This window comes from Pelophylax lessonae (assembly GCF_965119305.1).
Source record: "Pelophylax lessonae genome assembly, chromosome: 1".
In the NCBI taxonomy this organism is placed as follows: domain Eukaryota; kingdom Metazoa; phylum Chordata; class Amphibia; order Anura; family Ranidae; genus Pelophylax; species Pelophylax lessonae.
This window is the reverse complement of record NC_138768.1, coordinates 582,573,551-582,589,023: the sequence shown is the minus strand read 5'-3', so window position 1 is coordinate 582,589,023 and position 15,473 is coordinate 582,573,551. Positions and strand designations below refer to the sequence as shown.

Below are 15,473 nucleotides of genomic sequence, written 5' to 3'. Positions count from 1 at the left end.
TATAACAGTTTCAATTCTTCTGGGAAGGCTGTCCACAAGGTTTAGGAGTGTGTCTATGGGAATGTTTGACCATTCTTCTAGAAGCACATTTGTAAAGTCAGACACTGCTTTTGGAGAGAAGGCCTGTCTCGCCTTCACCACTTTAATTCATCCCAAAGGTGTTCTATTGGGTTGAGCAGGCCAATCAAGTTCCTCCAACCCAAACTCACTACTCTATGTGTATGGACCTAGCTTTGTGCACTGGTCCAAATCATTTGGTGGAGGGAGGATAATAGTGTGGGGTTGTTTTTAAGGGGTTGGGCTTAGCTTCTTAGTTTCAGTGTAGGGAATTCTTAAGGCATACCAAACATTTTGGACAAATTCATGCTCCCAACTTTGTGGGAACAGTTTGGGGATGGCCCCTTCCTGTTCCAACATGACTGCACACCAGTGCACAAAGCACAGTCCATAAAGACATGGATGAGTGAGTTTGGGGTGGAGAAACATGACTGAGAACTGACCTCAACCTGATAGAACACCTTTGGGAAGAATTTGAGTGGCGAGTGTGAGCCAGGCCTTCTCCTCCTACATCAGTTCCTGACCTCACAAATGCACTTAATAGAAGACTGGTCAAACTTTCTCATAGACACACTCCTAAATCTTGTAGACAGCCTTCCCAGAAGAGTTGAAGCTGTTATAGCTGCAAAGGGTGGGCCAACTCAATATTGAACCCTATAGACTAAGACTGGGATGTCAATAAATTTCATGTGCGTGTAAAAGCAGGTGTCCCAATACTTTTGTTAATATAGTGTATAGGGGTTGGGGGCATTAAGCAAAGTGGTGTTTTCATTTTATGCTAGGCCTGCCTGAAGTTTGCTGTATCAAAACAGTGACAATGATCACATACATTTAGACTACAATTGCGTTGTCAGTTTTGTCATGCTTTAAGGGCCAGTTTGCTTCAAACAGACTCCTGGTGCGCATTGTGCACATGTGCTGCACTGTTACAACACACTGACTTGGAAATACATATTTTCACTTCTTTGGAGAGATCACATGATTACACAATCAGTGTTAGGGAGGGGCTTGCTGCAGCCGATGAAAAACTTTCCCTCCCATTGGTTAGCACACAGAAAGCTTGTAGGTGACATTATGTGAACATTTCAAAGAAGAGAAGAAAGAGGTATGTACACAGATTTATTTCAAACAATATGCAGCATGTTTTTTAGCATTGGGGAGACAAGGATTTAAACTTTGTTTATTTTAGCCTTTACTTCTATTTTAACAAAAAAACAAAAAAAAAAAACACTTGATTAAACTCACAACTGTGTCCGGTGTAATGCATTATTGTGCGCTTTATTGCATGATCTGAAATGGGACCTTTGCTTTATCACCTCCTGTGAACAAGCTCTAAGAGAAGCAACTGGAATCCAGGAATCCGCCAGATGCAAATGCAACCCACCCGTGAGAAAAAAATGGTCTAAATGTATGCAGAAAGGCTATTTATTGGATGGTTTATACCAAAAAGGGAAATTATTATTATTATTATTATTATTTTTAATTGTTGTTTGTTGCTTTTTTTTTGTTTTTTAATATACTGTAGTTTAAAAAAAAAAAAAAAAAGATTATTATTTACTACCAAAATAAATCTCTGTCTGGCAGCCCTGTAGCGACTATAGAATCTGCCTACAGCCATCCACTGCCATTTACAAGGAAAGCGAACCTGATGGGGAATTTGTTTCTCAGTATCACCCTGCAGACTTTGCCAACTGTCGAACTTCAGCCCCCTGTGTCTCAGCAACCAATGACAGTTGGGGGGGGGGCATATTTACATTTTTCCTTCACTATACTTTACACAGTAAGCACACTCTAAGCACTTCAGCTTTTTTCTGTAAGCTATTGTCGGTAATAATTATTCCCAAACAAACTGGCAGTAAATCTTTTTCAATTTGGTACACCCATAGCTACATATTGTGAACGTGGCACATATAAGAACTACCTGAATCTATTGCATGGATCAGAACCGTTAATAGAGCTGACTTTCTAATGTGCCAAAAGTGTCAGAAAAGTGTCACAAATGCTTTATTGACTATAAAGAGACTATAATCTCTATTGAAACTACTGCCTGTTTAAATCCCAGCCTCAACAAGCATTGGCATATGTTGTAAATTAATTGGACTTCTTGTTTCTATAAATCACTCCAAGCAAAGCCTCCATAGTATTCTGTTTTTATGGCTCTTTTGCCTATAAGTTTTGCAGTTTCTGAATCTGTAAGTGCCTGCTACTTGCTCCTTCAGTTTATAATTCTTGACTCATCTTTTGACTACTATTTAGCTCCTGTCTTTGTAGCTTGCCCGATAGTTGTTCTAACAATTTGGCCTGTTTCCTGATTCTGTATCTCATTTTGTCTAATTGTGTATGACCTTACCATATGACCTTCCCATTCAGCTCAGCTGCCAGCACCCAGTGTTCTGCAGCAGTGGGTAAATGTAGAAGGCACAGAATTGGAGTGCTATGCATAAAATCTATTCTCACCTGCAGGGGTTTTACAGTTACAGTAGGGAGTCACCTCCTACGCCCCATGTTTCCTTGCTGTGACACCTGCAGCCACTATCATTTCAAATCATTGGTCAACTTTTCCATATAACAATTTTCTGTAACAGTTACATATCACATGCATTCTAACAAGAAAAAAAGAACGTGGGATACCTAAGTGTATCTAAACTCATCTATTAAGGTATAGCTTCAGCTAACTTCCAAGTATTCTCTAAGGACTGATTAAATCACATCTGAAACTTAAATGTAAAATGGAATATGCAGCAATGCATTAATGCTGCTGTAGAATTATTTCCTTATATATACATGGCTTGTTTTCATCTTTTTCTGGTTTTGGAAGATTGCCTAAAGAACCACAGTAACTTTTTGTTTGAAATTAAAATTGTAAAATTCCTTTGAGGCAGCATTCTTCAATTCAATAAAAATGTTATTGACCTTTTCTTTAATATGTGTTTCTCCACTTTTTTTTTTTTTTTTAGATATTTTGATTGCCTGCTGTCTACCAGTGAAGTAACATGTCTAATCCTCCAGGGCAAGACATTCAAATATACTCTATGTCATTGTCTGCTATTACAGAGAATTTTATATATATTATATGACAGATATATTCATTATGTATTAATGTTGCATTGTATTATACAGGAAACTAAGTCAGTTCACAAATTAATCAAAGCTGTCATATTAACATCATGCAATTACCTGTTAATAGGTCTATCATCATATAATAGCTTTTCGACATTGATTCAATTTTTTTTACATATTTGTCAATGTATAAGGTCGACTGTCTCTGAATAGGTTATTAGAGACTTTAGTTCTAAGCACTAAAAGCATACAAAGATGCTAAAAAAAGAGTTTTATTTATCTATCCAAGCCTAGTTTGTGAATACAGTATTGGCACAGTTTTAGCTATTTAATTACACTGCTGCTTGCACTACTGCTGCCTACCTGAATTAGGCTTCAGACAGGAGATGGATGGTGCTACTTTCTTTTTTTGACAGTAGTCTGGCTATACTTTGAGCACATTTCATTTGGGGAGGGGGGTAGGTTCTACCAGGAGAATCAATGAATGTGAATATCCAGCTGCTGATTGAAATCTACACATACGGTTTAGACTTCCACAACACAACACATCACCTGCTTACATTTTATATGTTTACTGAGCAAAGTACTGGTTTTCACAGTGTTGGAAAACTTGCCCTGAAATTAAATAGCTAAATATTTTACACACAGCTACCTCATATTACTCCACCCAAAACACAATAGGTTACTTTGGGTGGAAATTAACATTAAGGATGACTATTCTAAAAAACAGCCCAGTATGCCCTTTTTCTACCCTCAGTAAATGTAAAAAATAGGTATACACATATATGGAGCTCATCTTGTCTCACTTTATGCTTTTCTGATCTGCCAGGCCAGCATTGATTACATGTTCATTGTTGCTGGTGATCTGAGCCCTCTTGTGTATGCAAAGATACCGTCCATACCAATAAAAGCCCTGCCTGACTTCCTCACTGCTCAGTGCAGGTAGCATGATGGGGCATACTTAGATTTATACAAATACTGACCTTCAGAAAGTCTTATTTTACCAGGATCGCTTGAATAGTGGACATTGTTAATTAGAAAACATAAGTAGTCTTAATTTTCTATGACCTAGATAGTTGCCTTCCTCTGGGGACAGAGAAGTATTTAACATAATGCCACTTCAATAGGGCACCAAGAGGGGCCGCACCAAGCCACAATATTTATAAATTATGATAGTGTGTTCCTCTATGTTGACTAATGTTGATTCCAAAAGATTTTTATGATTTAGAAGACATAAAATCATGTCTCCTTTTTCCTTTTTTTGGTGGTTCGTAAAGTTAAAAAGTAGCAAATAATCAACACAAAAGTGCTGGATGTTGTGGATGTATGTAGGTATCATGCTGCCTTAGGTGCACCATCATTCAGGTGTGCCTGACCACATAATGACATCTATATGTGGTCCTGCCTGGGGGGTCTATTAATAACTCAACTTTCAATGTTTGTAACTAGGTATAAAAATGTTTTATTATATATTGAGAAGGCATAGTTATAATAAAGGTAGTCTGTACTAAGGAAGTATGTAGACTGCCATTGTTTCCTTTTAAAAAACACAAGTACTCTAGTTATGCTGATCCAGTGGCTTCAGTAGTTTGAGCCAAAAACATGGAATAGGCATGAAGACCAGGAGTTGCAGCTTCACTCTGACATTAATCTGCTTATTACGGTTCAGAGTTTCAGAAAGTATTAAAGTCTGATACAGCCTGAAAACTTTTGAGAAGGTCAGAATAAGTGCTGGGTTTACAGCATGCATGTGTACATCAGACCTATAGTGGCCAATGGCAAATCTGGAGCCAAAAATATTCTGTAAATACTGCTTTAATCTGAAAGAGATAATGTTTTAGGAAAAGGAAAGAATAAGAAAAAATATATGATGAGAAAAGAGCAGGCACTGGAATCCCAATTTATATCATCAGGAAAGTGACAACAAGTTTGCAACATGAATCCATTATCCTTAGCTACCACTGCATCATTCTAATACCTAGTGCACAGGTGTCAAACACAAGGCCCGCAGGCCAAATCCGGCCCTCCAGGCAATGTTATGTGGCCCTCGCACCTCTCCTGTAGCTGCAGGAGAGCTCCATTCCTCCTCTATACCTTATACTTTCTGCTTTCCAGCAATGCCTCCAGCTTCTTCCCAGCAGCGCCACAAGGTAAGAGAGGTGCACTGTGATGTAAGGGAGGGCCACTCAACTTCTGATGGTGGAGAGGCTCTTGACATCTTATGTAAGGGTAGGGGATGCTCTTGACATCTAGTCTTACAGATATAACCGCCCCTTTGAGGGCAATCATAATGCTGGCCCGCAATTAAGTTGAGTTTGATACCCCTGAGTGTAATATAATGAGAACATGGAAAGTCAACGTGAAGTTCCATGCACAAGGCCACTTTCAGTAATGCCAAATTAATTTAAAAAAAGTCTCAACATAAACACATAACTGAAAACCAAGCCTTGCAATGTATACAAAAAGTATAACCTACCTGCTTAGTACATAAGATTATCATTTGGACATCACTGTATGGCACCAATTCACCCCACTCCCTTAACCAGGTAATCTGATGATCCTAGAACATGTCTGCCGGAGATGTTGGAACACACACCACAGTTTCCCTGTTGTCTATCACATACAAAGCACCTTATGCAAACAAAATGTCAGTCCTAAGAAATTTCTCACAACCACCAATCAGATTCCGACATTCCATAGATATTTGAATGTGATTGGTAATACAGGATCAAGAGGAGTTAGCCATGCTCTAGGTAAAGCTTATTTTCCTCTTTCTAACCCTACTAGATGATCTGTGAAAATCTGTTTGTAGAAGAAAGTTAGATTAAGGTAAACTAAGTGAACTTTATAGTTTTAGTACAGCTGCAGATTTGATGATAGCATTTGCTTACTGGCTAACTAAAGGCACAGTACATTTTTTCTTAATAATTTAAGTGAACATTCACTTCAATTGCACATGGCTGGGTATTTAAAGTGAACACAGCTACACTTTATTAAGCGAAGATTCTTAACTCATTTAGTAAATCAGCCTCATTGTATTCATCTGTTATCTAGAATTTCTCTTTAAAATAAGAGTAAGCAATATTCGCTTTTCACTAGGTTGCCATACTATATTTTGCACAGGGAGCCATATAACCTAAGGCTATTCCTGTTAGCAAACATAATCTATGGCAAGATCTTCACAGCTATAATTATGTTACATAATTTAGCACATTTTAACTTTCACAAAGTGACAACTAAGATCTACAAAATGTTTCCTAGTCGTCATTGTGAATCACCAGTGTCATTAATTTTGCAGTACAGGATTTATTTATTCAAATTAAATCTAACTTGGATCCAACTTCAGAAACTTGTACTCTATTTCTGGCATTACATTGCAATTAAATGGAAATACATCCTTCTGTCTGGATTATTCATTTATTTGTTTATTTGCTGTTCCTGTTATCCAGATGAACCCTCATAAAACCAGCTCTCTTTTATATTCTATTTTGTCTATTTAATTTTTCTGCGTGTTTTGTATTGCATGGTTTAGGGCTACTACATATAATGCTATATAAAGTACAGTGGTTTTATAGAACATCCATTCGTTCACTCAGAAAGACGACAAGGCTACTGAATAAGTAATGTGCTTTGGTAGCAATGGAATATAATTTCCCAATAATACCCATAGAACTTACGGTTTTATGCAAATACTCAGTTATCGGTGTAATCAATCTAAAAATTATAGCTCTAAAGAGAAAGTTAGCTAGAACTTTTTCACGTATGCTTCAGAGCTGCATGCTCTGCTTTAGCAGCTCACGGTGTTTGTTCTCATCGATGATATTAAATTCCCAACACCACACACAGGATATTAAATTCTCTTCACCTTCACTGTTTTTTCCATTTATTTTTCTATAATTCCATAAGCCAGCCCACTGACAGCGAGTGCTATAAATCTCTTAGATAATGAAGTCATTACCTCTTGCAGGATTCTCTTCATTTTGAGCAGTAATGTCTTTACAGATGTACAGTCTTGCATCATCAATCTGAAAGGCAATGATTCCAAGCCGTTGATGTCTTCCTGTGCAAAGGGCCATTCCACAGATGGGCTGGTGGGCACTTGGCAGACACGAGGGCACTTAGAATCCTCTTGATCGCTTTCTCTTGGCAAATGTAGATAGAGATTTCTAGAAAAGAAAATTGTTATATTTAATTTTGCGATATCTTTGAACTTATATTAATGTACAGTATACAATTCCTAAAACAGTTTAATAAATATTATGTTCATGCTTAAAAGATACAACACAGTATTTTCAGTTATTTTAAAATATTTTTATTGTTCAATTATACTGCTTATTTATTTTTTTACATTTTGGCTTATTCGTCTATTATCCATTTTCTTTTGCCCCAACAATGCAACAATTTTCTCTGCTTGAAACAGGTGGGTTACAAAAACCGATTACGTTGATCACTTTTTCTATCACATGGTGCATGGCAAACAAAAAAGCTAAAGCAATAGCTTTACTCAATTAGAAGGTTAGCTGAGGAAGGCAGCCAGATATCACATAATGTTTGGACAGGTTCAAGTAATCCAAGTTACTATAATCAGTGTTTTACTTGCAAATAATTTTAGGGATTTGTACTTCATCACTAAAAAATAGAGATCTTGGAAAAAAAACAACTTTTGGTGTCAGTTCTTCTTTGGCTGTTATATGCCAAAAGTACACACTTTAGGATATAGCCCCCAAAAATAGAATCCTATTTGAAAACAGTTTAGAGGTGGAGTTCACTTTTTACAACCCCTTTGCATACAAGGGCCCCAGTAGGTTGCAATACACCATGCTGTTTGTAAAAAATATTCTTAACTGCAAATGCCATACTTCTAAGCCTTTTCTCTCATCTATGAAACCTGGCAATACTCCCAATGTTTACATTCCCATGTCCTGGCTTATTTCCAGGACACAACACTCATTGGGTGCTTGCCCTCAAAATTACAGGGGTGTGTGTGTGTGCTTTCTAATTCAAAAGCTGTACATGTGCAGTGCGCTCTCTCCCACAGCAGCCAAAGACTTCCCAGTCACATTCCCACCATGATTCTTTGCATCTCATACTGGGCAATATCAAAATGGTCACCAAACGTTCCTCTTTGAAGGCAACTAAAGAGATCATAACTTTAGTTGTCTTCAAAGAAAAGGCTCCACAGGCATTTTTTGTATCCCATGTCCAGGAAATAGGACGGGACATAGGAAATTAAACTTTGGAAGCATTTTGTTCAGGCTTCATTCGTGACAGAAAAGGTATGGCATTTCCATTAAACATTAACCTCTTCAGCCCCAGAAGCTTGACCCCCCTTCATGACCAGGACAATGTTTGTGATACGACACTCCATTAGTTTAACTGACAATTGTGCAGTTGTGGGGAGCTGTACCTCAATGAAATTAGAGATTTTTTCCCAGACAAATAGAGCTTTCTTTTGGTGGTATCTGATTACCTCTGCAGTTTTCATTTTTTACACTATTGTTAAGGACGCGGCGGCCAACTTCCTGACCCACTTCTTAACAACCAGCTATTTTTCACACAGAATTCAAATCGGTCAATCATTTTTCGACCAATCCAAATTCAAATTGTTCCAAAAATTTGGAATTTGTTAGAAAATTAACAAAATGGAATTCAATGAAGCTAAACTAAACAAATTCCAAAATGACTCTGAATAGCCTACTATGTACACAAACTGGTGAGTAGTAAACAAATCTATTAGCTTTACTTTCAAATGCCTACCCCTTTATAAATCCCCTCACCCTTTGTGTGACTACTGACAAGTGAATACAGTGATCTTGGTATAAAGAGAAAGGGCAATGTGTGTATAGCTGCAGCAAATATGCTTCCTATATAAAAGGAACACAGACTATTTTGCTCTCTATCATTTGTTAAAGAGAAACTGTCAACAATGATGCAACAATAACGTGTTTATACTGGCAGGACAAGTTCCTAAAGGGAATGCTACAAATCATAGACTTTTATTGGTAACCTGTGTCAACCGATAAATAATTTCCATAAAGCAGGAGGTGGATCACAGGACAGAGGGAAGAATAATACCAGTGTGTTTTCTATGTTTCAAATCCAAGATTTGTTGATAGCCTTGGCAGCATGGTACACAGACTGTTCTGGTTTACGCACTATAAATTTGTCAGCCATTATTATGCAGAGTCAAGCAGAGAGTTTGGCTGTAGGTTTATGTCAAGGGCTCCTACAGCAAGCAATTTGCATAAATGTTATTGCAGCCTGACAGTGGGCCTTTTCTGAAAGTCTCGGTTGGAACTAACTTTTATTCTGTGAACAAGCAAGACAAGACACGCAGGTCTGGCCATTATTGGACCACAAGTGGGTCTGCATGGTTCTACTGAGCAATTTTATTGAAGAAGCAATTAATGCATATGGAAAAAGCATATTTGTTGACACCAAAAAGCTTCCATAGAAGAAAATAATGGGATGCCTGCTGATACTAAAACACATATTTGCATTGCACAAATTTTATATAAAAAAATGTACAAAGCAATTATTAGAGAGGATGAGACAAAAGACACAGTCTGCAAACCATTGTGCTTTTGTTGTCATCTTGTTTTATTTTAACAGCTTATCACAATATTCACATGTAGATACTATTACATAAATTTAGCTTGATGAGTTATAATAAGACGTAAAACCCAGTGGGAAATACTATATATATTTAATACTAAAACAACTTAATAATAAAAAATCCCTGTTATGTGGCATTGAAATAAATGTGCATCTATTTATATAATATAATTCAAAAACACTCTGGCAACACCTAAGATATATTCATAAGCAGAGTTGTATAAAGTACTCGAAACCCATACTTGAGTAAAAGTACAAGTGCTCGATCAAAAAGTGACTTGAGTAGAAGTGGAAGTGCTCGATCAAAAAGTGACTTGAGTAGAAGTGGAAGTGCTCGATCAAAAAGTGACTTGAGTAGAAGTACTAAAGTATTCAACATTTTTTGTACTTAAGTATTGCAAGTAGTTTTTTTAACAATTTTGCTACTCAAGTACTGAAAGTAAAAGTCCCAATACTGTTTTATGTAGTTATTAAAGAAAGAAGTCAAAAGTTTGAACATCATATTGTTTATTATTTCAAATGCAGCTTTTATTTATACATACAGTAGCATTTATTTTCGTATGCGCTGATAATACACATGTTTTGAGCTTCATGAAACCTGCCATCTACTGTTCTGGCAGTGGTAATTTTTATAATTGTAACAAGTAACTATGCAGCACAAAAAAAAAAAAAATATTGGAGTAGAAGTATTGAAATCATTGAAAAAATGTAGTGAAGTAAAAGTGGAAGTAGGAGAAAAAAATTCTACTCTAGGAAAGTACAGATACCTTTCGGTACTTAAGTACAGTAGTGAAGTAGTTCTACTTAGTTACTATACATCTCTGTTCATAAGTAGAAGTAAGTGACCTGCTGAAAATCTTGACCAGTGGTTGTTCAGCTGAACTTTTTCATACACTCCAAAATTCTGAATTTGCAAACCCTACGTACCAGTGAAATCAATGCCTGACTAATAATAGGGACACATATAAAACATTGGAATGAGATCAAGCTACAATAAGAGTGCTCAGGTAACAGCAGCAGCAGATAAAAGACAAAAGCACTTTAGGTCATTTGGAAAAAGTGTGATTTGTAAAAAACTATACTGAAGTTCAGATTTAGGACATTAGAATTCATAAAGTTTGATAAAATCTAATGAATGGTTCTAATTATAATAACCACAATAATTCTAGTTAATATTTAAACAATGATTAAAAGGAAATTTACTTTTAGAAAGAGAATATGAAACCTTTTTAGCCATGCTGAAAATGTACACACTATTGAACCCCGCAGTTTCAGCAAGGCATGGAGACTGCATGTAGGTTGTAGGGCAGGGGAAGCCTAGGTGGGAGGCACCCAGAGGAAAGGCACGACACACACAGTGGTTGAAAATGCCAAGTTACATTGTCAAAATGTTCCACATACAGTAACAGGGTTTTTTAGCAGTAATAAGCGAATGGCCACATTCTCAGCAGTATGTGGGAATTGCAGGGAGAGAGAGCGATGCACTAAGGTTGGCAGCACCTAGTGCAGGGAGTGGCTGGAAGCAGATGCAGTAACCACAAGTAGTGGAGAAGTTCCCTATGGGGCTCTGACAACAGTCCCTTTGCTGTCCCTCCTCCACTGGAACCTTTCCCTATGCTAGGCATACTCTCCCTGATAGACAGGTACCTTCCCTAACCTATCCACATGCAGAAAATGCGCCAAATGCTGAGTCAAGGCTTTTTGTAAGCTCTGCCCTCACTAAAGATGACCACAGAGGTCACCCAGGTGGCAGCGTCCAAACGGACCGCACTCCACCCAATGATACCTATGGATACCTATGTATTCCTCTTGTCCTCCACTCTCCCTGCAAGGAAGTTGAAGAGTGCCACCTGTGTAGGGGGGCCAACCTGCACCTGCCTACATAAAGAGCATTAAAAGTGAACTCCAAGTTTTTTTCTTTTTTTTTTTTAGCTAAAAACAAAAAAGCTTTTGATGCTATAATCATCTTCAATCTGGACCTGTCCTCTATAGTAATTTATTTTTACCCCTAAATGCCAGTCCTATTGGGGGAAAATTGCTGTTAGTCTTCCCGTGAGGAAGGGTGTCATAAGACTGCTTTCCCCTCTATGGCCCATCTGTGGAGATTTCCCTTCGCTTCCTGTCCCATAGCCAAAAAGGAAGTGAGAGGAAATCCCTGCAAGGTCACCAGAACTAGTGTCCCTATTGGAAGATTTCTCATTGATTACTTTTCTGGGGACAACCTAAAATGAGGTATTTTCTGTTATTTTCACTTTCAATGATAATGGTAAACAGGACACATAGAGAGGATGAATGGGGACAAAAGCAGGAATAGGCAGGTGTTCCGATCCCTCTCCACTCTATCAAAAACTAGAAAAAAGTTTTGCCTTTAGTTATACTTCAAGTACTCATCCATGTTTTTGGAGAAATATGGTGCAAGGAGTCACTATTTTCTAAAAAAAACATTTAAGCCCCATCTTTAACACTTAACCAGTTAATCTACTTTAAATATGTTGAACTTTTTGTTGAAGGGGATCTTGTGAAGAAAAACACAGACGTGTCATTAGAAATGTTTTTTATTTTTTTTTATTACATTTTGTTAGTTCTTTGGAAAATCTGCCAAATTCTACTTTCTAAAAGCCATAGAGTCATCTGTGTAGCCGCCTATTGCTTCTCAAAACAGTAATCTGTCCAAACCTAGATGGAGGAGACTGAGAGAATTGGGAATAAGGATGGCTCTCTACGCAAAGCATTAGATGTCCTCACTGTGTAACTTAGCTATCACCTTTTACATACAGCATACAGCAAACATCCTCTCTACTTCCCACACATGCAACCCCTTGAGGTATTAACGGTAGAACAAAATATGACACAATGAGATAAATCTTCAAACATTATTGCCAAGTGAAAAATATTTCTGTGCCATTAAAGTCACTTCAAATGACACTTGTAAGATGTAGATGCATTTTGTGGACAGAACAAGTACTGAAAAGGCTTTTGTACACATTTATTTCAAGGACACTAATCATCACAACATCCTGAGGTTCTTTAAGCCTTATGACCAAAGAAATTTGACTCAGAAGACTTTATCTTTTTTAACAATTGCTTTCAATTACAATTTGCAACAAAGAACAAAAGCGGCATGTTCTTCGAACAATGTTTGCTATTGTAATCAACTAAAAAGCAATATTTTTTATAACAAGTCTAAGTTTTGTAACAATGTTTTAAATATGCTGATTGTTTACTGACTGAAATTATTCAGTGGCTACTGCTGATTTTCTAGTAAAGTGGCAGTAAAAGCATAAGCTTTTTTACCTTAATGCATCGTCTCCACTATTGTAAAAAAAAACTTCCATGATCCGCTCCCCTCAGCCCACCTCCAAATACTTACCTGATTCCTATCTCCATCCAGTGCTGTGGCTGAGAGTAGCATTGCTCTCTCTCTCTCAGAGGCAGCAGTGGGAGTTATTGGTTCCTACTGCTGTCAATCAAATCCTGGGAAGAGGGGGCGGGCTGAGTCAGTCCAGCTCAGTATTTAGTCTGCTCAAGTGTCCCTGTAGTAAGCAGGTTGCTATGGGGGCACTCAAAAGGGAGGAGGAGCCAAGAGCACCAGCAGGGGACCCCAGAGGAGGAGGAAAGGGACTGTTCTGTGCAATACAATTGCACAGAGCATGTAAGTATAGCATGTTTATTATTTTAATAAAAACAAAATTACGTTTGAAATAATTTGAACCATATGTATTCATGAAAGTAGGCCCAACATCAGTTATATGTTTTCATGTTGCATGCATGTATAAATGTTAATCAATCTTTGAGTGTAACACTTCTATTTATTGCCTCTCACAGAGATCACATTACTCCGCACCAAGTCCTGCATCTGCTTTTTCTGAAAAAGAACAGCATAGCTTTCTTCAGACACTATTAATGGTCATCGAATAAGTCATGGACTGAGATACAAGCAGTTCCCGAGTTACGAACACCTGAGTTACGAACGACTCCTACTTACGAACGGACGTCAATGCCGGCCGCTTGTATTCCACGCTGGTCCCGGATACCGCTGAGCAGCCATCTTGCAGTGCCTGACACATCGCACACTGCACACTGTGCATGGCCACATCATTCCCCCAGAAAACAAGACTGCACTCCCAGAAGTGCCTGGCACATCCCACATCCCTGCACAAACTGAAGTTACACTTTAAAATGCACTGTTTCGACTTACAAACAAAGTTAACATAAGACCAAACCTACAGTCCCTATCATGTTTGTAACTCGGGGACCGTCTGTACTGGCTCAGAGATGTTGCAATCAAATATTTTTCTGGTGACTGTGCAGTTTTTTACTGAGATTACAAATGTCTGACACAGATTAGCCACTTACAGTCTCTCTTCTTTTGACCATCTAGAAAGTTACAATTTTGCAGGTTGATCATTTAGGGAGAGTAGAAATGCTTGCCACAGACTGATGATATAATCTCAGCTAAGCACAGTCACAGGGCCGCACAGGAGCAGCCAGGGGCGGCCATTAATGAGAATCAGTAGATTATGGCCAGCATTTCTAAATGCTGCCTGTAAACACTGCATGCGAACAACAGACATTAGATTTGTGCTCTCTACAAATAGATGGCCAGTGCCCCCGCTGTTCACATGTAACTGCTCATTTGAGTGGTTACATGTGAACAAAGTGTTTCTGTGACTTTTTGGCTGCACAAAAGCTCGCTGCAGCTAATTGCCCACTCGTGGCTTACTGCATCGGGAGTCACTTCTGAACACAGCAATAAACAGGATCTCACAAAAGTGAGTACACCCCTCACATTTTTGTAAATATTTTATTATATCACCATCACCTTTACCCTCAGCTTCTTTAGCAAGGCAGTGGTCTGGTCATCTTGGAGATGTGTTTGGGTTTGTTTCATGTTGGAATACAGCCTCTGCAGCCCAGTCTCTGAAGAACGGGGATCATGCTTTGCTTTAGCATGTCTCAGTACATGTTGGCATTCATGGTTCCCTCAATGAACTGTATCTCCCCAGTGCCGGCAGCACTCATGCAGCCCCAGACCATGACACCCCCCCCCCCGTATGCTTGACTGTAGGCAAGACACGCTTGTCTTTGTACTCCTCACCTGGTTGCTGCCAACATGCTTGACACCATCTGAACCAAATAAGTTTGTCTTGGATGCATCAGACCACAGGACATGGTTCCAGTAATCCATATCCTTAGTCTGCTTGTGCTGGCAGCACTCATACGTCTATTTCTCAAAGACAACCTCTGGATATGATGCTGAGCACATGCACTCAACTTCTTTGGTCGACTATGGCGAGGCCTGTTCTGAGTGGAACCTGCCCTGTTAAACCACTGTGGGGTCTTGGCCACTGTGCTGCAGCTCAGTTTTCAGGGTCTTGGCAATATTCTTATAGCCTAGGCCATCTTTATGTAGAGCAACAATTCTTTTTTTCAGATCCTCAGAGAGTTCTTTACCATGAGGTGCCATGTTGAACTTCCAGTGACCAGTATGAGAGAGTGATAACACCAAATTTAACACACCTGCTCCCCCTTTACACCTGAGACCTTGTAACACTAACGAGTCACATGATACCAGGGAGGGAAAATGGGTAATTGGGCCCAATTTGGACATTTTCACTTAGGGGTGTACTCACTTTTGTTGCCAGCAGTTTAGACATAAAAGTGAAGTTCCGGCCTCAAATACTTTTTTTAACTAAAAATAACCCTATAATACTAATCCATCGCCCTTTACAGAACCGCTA

General features: G+C 38.5%; 1 protein-coding gene across 1 annotated transcript in view; it reads right to left on the bottom strand.

The window, feature by feature from the left end:
* The window catches only part of CCSER1 (coiled-coil serine rich protein 1), a 1,246,501-nt gene that overhangs the window by 507,362 nt on the left and 723,666 nt on the right, over nt 1–15,473 (bottom strand). The window contains exon 6 of the mRNA XM_082244166.1: nt 7,076–7,283. Coding sequence (XP_082100292.1) covers nt 7,076–7,283 — 208 coding nt within the window. The remainder of the gene's footprint in view (nt 1–7,075; nt 7,284–15,473) is intronic.